The 9,505-nt window shown below is 33.7% G+C and overlaps 1 protein-coding gene across 3 annotated transcripts; it reads right to left on the minus strand.

Annotated features, from left to right (window-relative positions):
- Window positions 1-455: 455 nt before the first annotated feature.
- Window positions 456-6,115, minus strand: LOC139844177 (uncharacterized). Of its 3 annotated transcripts, XR_011757854.1 has the most exons (5): window positions 4,421-6,114; window positions 3,978-4,167; window positions 3,730-3,864; window positions 3,309-3,377; window positions 456-796 (listed from the first exon to the last, which is right to left on the minus strand). XR_011757854.1 is itself a non-coding variant. In XM_071834384.1 (4 exons), exons 1-3 carry the CDS (start codon window positions 5,975-5,977, stop codon window positions 3,734-3,736), a joined length of 1,878 nt encoding a protein of 625 aa, XP_071690485.1. In that variant the 5' UTR covers window positions 5,978-6,115; the 3' UTR covers window positions 456-796; window positions 3,730-3,733. The 3 variants fall into 3 exon arrangements, 2 of the variants coding, with proteins under 2 accessions (XP_071690485.1, XP_071690484.1); XM_071834384.1 differs by lacking the exon at window positions 3,309-3,377 and having other exon boundaries at window positions 4,421-6,115; XM_071834383.1 differs by lacking the exon at window positions 456-796 and having other exon boundaries at window positions 3,097-3,377.
- Between the last annotated feature and the right edge of the window lie 3,390 nt (window positions 6,116-9,505).

Genomic DNA, 9,505 nt, shown 5'->3' on the forward strand with positions numbered 1-9,505 from the left:
ATAGCCATATCATAACCAACAATCTTAAGTGGACTTTTGGCAAACTAACATCGACACCAACCAAGGAACAACCTATGACATTAAGTCATATCGAAACCGTCAATTTTTAATAAACTTAGGCAAATTGACATCCAAACCAGCAAGGGGCGTTTTCACAACCCATGGCATAATGTCATATCAAAATTGTCCAACTTTAAACAGATTAGGAAACCACGAGGGACGTATGTTACAAGCAGAGGCTGAAGCAATATTAAACATGTCACAATTTCGAACAGATTTTGGCAAACTAATATTGAAACTGACAAGGAAAGTATCTAACAAGGCAAGCCATAAAGCTATGTCGAAACAATCAACTTTGAACAAATTTTAGCAAACCAACCGACATGGCACGAATTTTAATAAATTTAGGCAAACTAGCATCGAAACCACATGGAACATTATGCAAGCCAAGAAAATATCAAAACCCAGAAATTAAGGAAAAGCTATATCTAAAACGTCAAACTTAAACCAAACTTTTTCAAGCATCAATCAATGATCATATATCTTAAAATATGAAAAGGTAACAGTAACAATATAACATATTACATGGTAAACCTCCAACACCAGCGACCAAACCATATTGAGACCCGCCCAATTGAACAGCTTTTAGTAAAATATATCACAGCATCACAAACACAATCAAATTACTTCCCTGTAGAATCCAACTTCACTTTCAGAATATCCGTAAGCAAATTTGGGTAAGGGTCAGTTGTCAGCATGTGTTGTTACGGTTCCTCGTGTTCATCATCCATCAGAGCTGAATGCCATCAACAAACAGTTGTGAAAAAACATCATAAGGGTATTTACATTATGAAGTATTTCTTCCGTCCATAACTATTAGAGATAATTATGTGGAATTATCCTGACTCTTTTGTACATATACTTTTAATTTTAATAACCTTTTTGCCATCATATAGAACTTCACCAAAAATACGATCAAACCTTCACTTTTCTAAAGAAAATAACCACACTGTTCGGAAACAGAACTCAGATTTCAGTGATGGAAGGGTTGGGCAACATATGGCGTTTAAAATGGGTGTTTCAATTTGACTTGCAAATAACTTCAAGCATACATAATAATGCCCACAACTCTCACATGAAAGACCTCATTATCAGATAAGTTTAACTTTATATCTTTAACTTTGACCAAAAGGAAATATTATAATATCCAAGCTAGAACCATGATTGCATCTGACAGAAACAGAACTCAAAGTTAACCAATTTGAACAATCATCAATAGGAAACACCATGGTATCAATTTTCAATAGCATTTTGATTCAGACCAGCTCCTTCATTAGATCAAGTATTGAATTTTCGGCCACAAAATATATCGAAAGATCCTTTCCTATGGATTGTTTCACAATCAACTGCAACTTCATAGATTGGTATCTCTTATCATAGAAGGGGGGAGGGGGGATGTAGGGAATACTAAGCTAATATTTGACCAAAACGAAAGTTTTTTTTTATTTTTTATAATGCCACTTTCTAATGGAGAATTGAAAATCAACTCTCAATCAATGATATATTATCTAATAAAGTCAAGTTAATATTTGACCAAAAATGTCAAACCCAAAAATACATTCTCAAACCGATTTGGGGTGATAACCAGGAACCAAGAGAAAACCAACCGTTAAACCATAGCCAAATATCACAGACAAAATATCAATATCTTCCTTTTTAACCAAATCCACAATCCATATTTAACCAACTTTGACCAAATCCCAAAAAAAAATGTTACTGATTTATTCTCTCAGAAGTTCATTCATTTTAGTTCGAATCAAACAGAACTTCGAAACAAGAGATATTGATCCTGTCATGGTTACAAATATACAAGGTTGCATAATGTGCTGTCATCCAGTCCGTTGTACAAAAATGTGGATCGAATCTTTGATGTCCACTAACTTTTTTAATAACAATTAACCCAACTATTATAGCTATGTCAACAACCGAACATACAAGGGACATTTTTACAAGCCATGGCATAAAGCAATATCGAGATTCAAGAGTAAGCACCATCAAAACACACAAGGGACGTTTTCTCAACCCATGACACAAAGCCATATCACAACAGTCAAGTTTGGACAGGTTCCGGGATCCAACACCGAAAACCACACGGGATCCTTGATACAAACCAAGGGATAAAACCATATCAAAACATCAAGTTTAAACAGATTTTGGCAAACCCATGGACATATTTTCAACCAACGACGTAACACCATTTCAAATCAGTGAACTTTAAACAAATTCTGGGTAACCAACATCGAAACCTATACGGGATGCTTAAATCAAACCAAGGGAAAGAAAACATATCAAAATGTCAAGTTTACAAGGGTGGGGAATGTCTTTTTACAAACCATACCGAAACAGTCACTTTAAAGATTTAGGCAAAACAGCATCTACCCATTAGAAACATTTTTTACGAGACACGGCATAAAACCGTATTGAAACCATAAATTTTAAACATATTTAGCGTTAACATAACTGAATCCCACAAGGGTCTGGGAACCTTTTATTTTACAAGAGATGGAATAAAGACATCGGAACCTTCATTTTAAACAGGTTTTGGCAAATCAACATTGAAACCCACAAGGGATATCTTTTCCAAAGCGAACAAGGACGATTTATAATCGTTATTTCTGAATAATTTGGTCAAACTGACATCAAAACCCACAAGGGCCATTTTGCCAAACTGCGAAAATAAAGCCATATTGAAATCGTCAAATTTAAATAGATTTTGGCCAAAGAAACTGAACCCAGAGGGAACATTTTATACAATCAACAGAGCCAAATCAAAAATGTCAATATCAGATGGGAGACAAATCGGCATCAAAACACACGAGAGACAAATTGTTACAATCCATGGCTTTATGCGACATTAATACAACCAACGACATAAGCTGTACTGAAAATGCAAATTATGCAACAAATTTTGTAAACAACATCGAAACCCACAACGGACATTTTATACAACTTGTGACATAGATGGAACGTTCATATCATTACAATACTAAGCTCGTTATATTTATAATTTTTTTAGTAAAACCATTTATACTTGGAAGAAACTGAATATATAGAATCGTTAGTCATTACAGGTTAGATATGAAATTCCTAAAACTGTGTAAATTAGACTAGCACAGATACGTATATCAAAACTTTACAGTCTATAAAATACAGTGACAGATACAGGTATACTAAATACTACTGCATAAACTGGAATGAACATCTGATTAATACAAGACTAAATGTCTGGGCAAGAATTTTAAACTGACCAGGTAATCCCAGCCCATGTGGGAAGATTTGTAGCAGATATTGTTGACTTGGGGTGCTTCGGTTACGTTCTGAAATGAAGTATTCGATTATTAGCTTTCCAGATGGAAATGATATATGCAACGAAAACTTTTTGATGCGCATGCAAAAATTATATGAAAGTTATTGTACCATACGCATTGATAAAGTGAGATTTTTGATGTATGTATCTAAACGTATGACATAAATATCACCTTCCTCACTCAATACTGACTATTGCATTTTCAAATAGCATAATTTATTTTCAAAACACAATCTCAAAGCACCCCTAAATTGTATTTTTGTTGATTTGTACAACTTATTTAAAAAAAAAAAAAAAAAAAAAAAACGAATCTTGATTTCTTCAAACAACTCATATTAAAGCGAGAAGTGCAGTAAACTGACCATTTTATGCATCAGCACCACCAGGGCCAGGATATGGAGGAAGGCTCATTATACGCTTGTCAACAACAGGTCCACCAACTGTAAAATGATAAAGGCTCTGATACTTTGACCCAGTCAACCCAAGAACCTCGTGCACTGCCAAAGACCGAAAACATCATAAAAATTCAAGACTACATTAAACTTTATAAACTGGAGTAGCAATTTTTTAAAATGTAGATAACTAGGCAGAATGAGTGTGAATTAAATACCAGGATCATCGAAGAAGCAACCGATGCCGGTTGCAGAAACACCAACCGAATGTGCTTCAAGATATAAAACTTGACCGAGAATTCCTGTTTCCCAAAACAACCGAGGGTACATCCAGACACCCTTTTCGCGTAAGGTTGGCTCGAAATGTGCCACCATACCAAGGCTAAAGCAACCATCACCGGCTATATCCTATACCATAAGGATTCGGATGAGTTAAAAGTAAAAAATTTAGAGTTGATATACCGCGTACTAAATTAGCAATCTATACTAACTCTAACCAGGTGATCACCATATTTGACTCTGTTTTCATAATAATAATCAGTCTAATAATGCACACTGAAATGCCCAGTGAGTTCGAAACAAGCACTTGTGCCACCCAATATTTAACGTGACGGTATTCAGAAATCAAAAAGGCCTTAAATTTAATAAACAATTATTTAACCTGATGGCACGAAAGATGTTTGGAGAGCTTCGTACAATCAGCTCTTCCGAGTTCATATAAAGGCAACTCTGATGGGCAACCTTCAGGGTTCTCCCACTTAAAATCTGACCTTGTTGACTTTTTAAGATCGTCAAAGTGTTCTTCGTTCCTAACAAGAAAATACAACCCTTTTGGCAAACCGATAACTCTATGCACAAACATCACAAAATGCACTTCGGCATCCCAATCCATAGCTCGATAAGGTAACGTCAACGGTCTTTTTTGCTTTTCATGATAACCCGAAGGAAGACAATGGAGTAAAATCTGATAAAACGTGTCTCTATCCATTTCCGTAACTCCATCCATATCAACCGCACTCCTACGTTTCCTAACAACTTGTCTTAAACTCAAATCTTTATAAGAGGACTCGCTACAACTCACACTCTTTTCAAACGGATCAATAACAAACTTTTTATCTAAAGTTAACGGCTTTTTAACCGCTTCCGATGTTCTATAAATTACATCCCAACATACATGCTCTTTACTAAGTGAATTAGGCTCTCCTTTCCAATCAAAGTTACTAAATTCCGAAAACGAAGAACTCAAATCCTTATAGTTAATATCAAACTCATTAACCCCATTAGGAAAAACAAGTAACAAACAATCGGGATGCTCGAATTCAATTTCATCAAGCTTACCTTTTACAATTCTTGATGGGATTTCAAACTCTTCATAAATTTGAAGTCCCATTACATTCTTCAAATCTTCATGACCCAATCCATCAAGCATCTTCACATCCCACCCTTGCCCTGCAGCCGCCATAGTAACCGCCGCAACGGCATGGCCCACATCATGATTACAATACCTCAACCCTCTTTCTCCATACTTCCAAGATTCCCGCCAAAAAATTGAAGAAATCCCAATTAGAAAACAACCATTTGGGAGCAAATTAGAGAAAAACTCAGATGGGAATTGAGTCTTAATCTCTAAAGAATGAATCTTTGGTGCATAATGAGCAACAAAACAAGAATTTGAAATTGATTCAATTGGTGGGGATATAATATAAGCTTCAGTTGGATGTAAATTACCTGAGCTAGGGTTTACTCTTAGTGACCATGATGAAAACCCAGTTGATTTCCAAGCTGATAATGCAAGGGAATCGTAGAAAAATTCAGAAATGGTGGATTGAGATACGGGTTTGGGAGGGGGTATTGAATTGAAGAGGGAATGATACCCAGGTAAATGGGAATCGGAGGTGGGGTGAACGAGTGGGAGAACAGGGGCGGAGATGTAACGGCGGAATGGGTTCGGTTGGTTATCCCAATCAAGGCCACGTGGACCTTTGGCGTAGTTTGTGAATGAGTGTTTGGTTTGATTGTGATAAGTTAGAACTTGGGTGAGTGAGGTTTTATTGTCTTGTAGTTGTTGTGTTGAGGAAGACGATGATGATGATGATGATGATGAGGTTGACATGGTGACACGTGGTGGTGATGGGGTAGTGAGAGGGCGGAGGAGGAGGGTGGTCGACGGACGGAGGAGGTGGTAGGGATTGTGGAATTTACGGTGGAAAGATTGCATTTTTGTAGGGTGTCAGAAATTTGTGGATGGTTCCACGGTTTACATGAAATAGCCACAAAGTTCACAATTTGACCCAGGAGGCCACTCAGCAATTTGGTTTCGTATTCTATGGGTACCAAAAATTGATCCATACATTATTGTAAACTGACCAAGTTACCCTTCCACAATTAATGTATCATTATTTTGTTCAATTTTTTCCTTGAACTCTATGTTGGAGATAATCGGTTAAGGAAATGTACAATGGTCCCACATCGGAAACTAATAGTAAGAAATATATGTATAAGCTTATGGAAACCTCACTCTATCACCAATTGGTTTTAGAGTAATGTGGAACTCATGAGCTTATATGTTGTACATGTTAGTGGACCTGAAACGATCCTACACGTGATATCAGATATCAGAGCCTACGGTAACAATCGTTTTTCTTTTTTCTTTTAAAAATCAGATGGGTTTCATCAAAAACCAATCGCACTCCTTTTTCTTTTAAAATGTTAATTGGGTTTCATAAAAAAAATTTACTTTGTCAAAAACCCAAAAGATTTAGAACAAAAAAAATCACAAATTAATAATCTTTTTCTTATGGGTTTGTTAAACTTCACTAGCCTTAATCTGATCATAAATATATACAGTATATAATTTCAAACAGAAATCACCAATCGTGTGAACTAATATTTGAAAATTAGGGCTTTCACTTTTGGATACAAAAGAAAATAAAAAAAAATTTTATAGTAGAAGTAGAATTAAAGATTTTTACTCCGTTTGTATTGTGTTTAAGAAAGAGAAAGAGTGAATATGAAGTAGATTTGAAATGGTGATACAAATGACAGGGGTGAGGTGATGATGAACGGTATTTAAGATTTAAGATTTAAGATTAAGATAATGTTAAACTAATAAGGGGTAGAATTGTCAATTTCAATTAAATAGTGTGTATGGAACAAATTTAGGTATGGGAGTATTACCTCCCTCCTTCTATTGATCAATTCTAAAATGGTACACAACAACAACAAAATCAAATAACACATGAGTGGTGTATGGAGGAGGTGATATGTAGACAATCGTTCTCCTATCCGAGAATAAAGACAAGTCATTTCTAAAATAAAAATACTAAAATAAAAATAATAATAGACGCCATGAAAATGGTATAATCAAATTTCTATGAATTTTAAATCCTGTCTGGAATTTAAAATGGTACACCTATCTATAAAACATATTCCCTCCCCTCTCTCCCTCCCTCTATAATTTCGAATTTATGGGAGATCATTCACACACTACTTTTGATCAATATACATTTTTGCGTAATAAACTTACAATTATACCTCTGCATTTATCTAGTGAGTTGAAATTATATCATTATTTTAAACATAACTAAGGGTATAATAACAAATTAGGTGTGTATGGATCAAAAAATGGTGTGTGAGGTTCCTCTCTTTAATTTATTGTCCAATATTCTATTTTGGGATGTACCAAATTAATTGTTCACTTCTATAAATAGAATAGAATAAGATGATTAAGTTCTATTATGCCCTTAATGTATGTGGATATAATTAAAAGAGAAGTAAAAAATAGGGGTAAAACTGAAAAGTAAACAGAAATCACATTATTTTTATAACATTTTCTTAAACTGTGTGTTTTTCGTTTGGTGACAATAAATATGGGACGAAGGGAGTGTTTCTTTTTCTCGCATGTGCAGCGACGAATCTTGAACCGATTTTATGGGCGGGCAAGAGAATTAACAACTTTAAATATTATTACTAGTTAATTGACCCGTAAAAACACAAATTTGTTTAAGAATGTTTATATAATTATTAGATAATTTGTTTATCAGTAAGTATGCATACAAGTAAATTACAATTATAATTATTAGATAAATTACTAGCCTTTGAAATTTTTCATATAGTCAAAAAGAAAGGGGACGTGTGTAGTGACCCGAACTTTTCCATGTTTATATATATATTAAATAAAATTGTTATTTACATGATTAAGTGTTTCCAACATGTTAAGCAATCAAACTTGTTAAGACTTGATTAATTGAAATAGGTTTCATATAGACAATTGACCACCCAAGTTGACCGGTGATTCACGAACGTTAAAACTTGTAAAAACTATACGATGACATATATATGGTTATATATATAGTTAACATGATTTTATTATAAGTATGTATCTCATTAGGTATTTTAACAATGAGTTATATACATAAAAATGAGACTATTAATTTAAGAAACTCGAAAACGATATATATAATGATTATCGTTATAACAACGTCTTACTAGGTACATATGAATCATATTAAGATATTGATACACTTGGTTAATTATGTTAAATGATAAGTAAATATATTATTAAGTGTATTAACAATGAAATACATATGTAAAAATAAGACTACTAACTTAATGATTTCGATACGAGACATATATGTAACGATTATCGTTGTAACGACATTTAACTGTATATATATCATACTAAGATATATTATATATCATAATATCATGATAATATAACAATTTAACATCTCATTTGTTATAATAAACAATGGGTTAACAACATTCAACAAGATCGTTAACCTAAAGGTTTCAAAACAACATTTACATGTAACGACTAACGATGACTTAACGACTCAGTTAAAATGTATATACATGTAGTGTTTTAATATGTATTCATACACTTTTGAAAGACTTCAAGACACTTATCAAAATACTTCTACTTAACAAAAATGCTTACAATTACATCCTCGTTCAGTTTTATCAACAATTCTACTTGTATGCACCCGTATTCGTACTCGTACAATACACAGCTTTTAGATGTATGTACTATTGGTATATACACTCCAATGATCAGATCTTAGCAGCCCATGTGAGTCACCTAACACATGTGGGAACCATCATTTGGCAACTAGCATGAAATATCTCATAAACTTACAAAAATATGAGTAATCATTCATGACTTATTTACATGAAAACAAAATTACATATCCTTTATATCTAATCCATACACCAACGACTAAAAACACCTACAAACACTTTCATTCTTCAATTTTCTTCATCTAATTGATCTCTCTCAAGTCCTATCTTCAAGTTCTAAGTGTTCTTCATAAATTCCAAAAGTTCTAGTTTCATAAAATCAAGAATACTTCCAAGACTGCAAGTTTACTTCCAAGTTTTCTAAATCCATTCCAAGTAATCATCCAAGATCAAGAAACCTTTGTTACTTACAGTAGGTTATCTTTCTAATACAAGGTAATAATCATATTCAAACTTTAATTCAATTTCTATAACTATAACAATCTTATTTCGAGTGGAAATCTTACTTGAAATTGTTTTCGTGTCATGATTCTGCTTCAAGAACTTTCAAGCCATCCAAGGATCCTTTGAAGCTAGATCTATTTTTCTCATTTCCAGTAGGTTTATCCAAGGAACTTGAGGTAGTAATGATGTTCATAACATCATTCGATTCATACATATAAAGCTATCTTATTCGAAAGTTTAAACTTGTAATCACTAGAACATAGTTTAGTTAATTCTAAACTTG

This window comes from Rutidosis leptorrhynchoides, chromosome 4 (genome assembly GCF_046630445.1).
Source record: "Rutidosis leptorrhynchoides isolate AG116_Rl617_1_P2 chromosome 4, CSIRO_AGI_Rlap_v1, whole genome shotgun sequence".
NCBI lineage: Eukaryota > Viridiplantae > Streptophyta > Magnoliopsida > Asterales > Asteraceae > Rutidosis > Rutidosis leptorrhynchoides.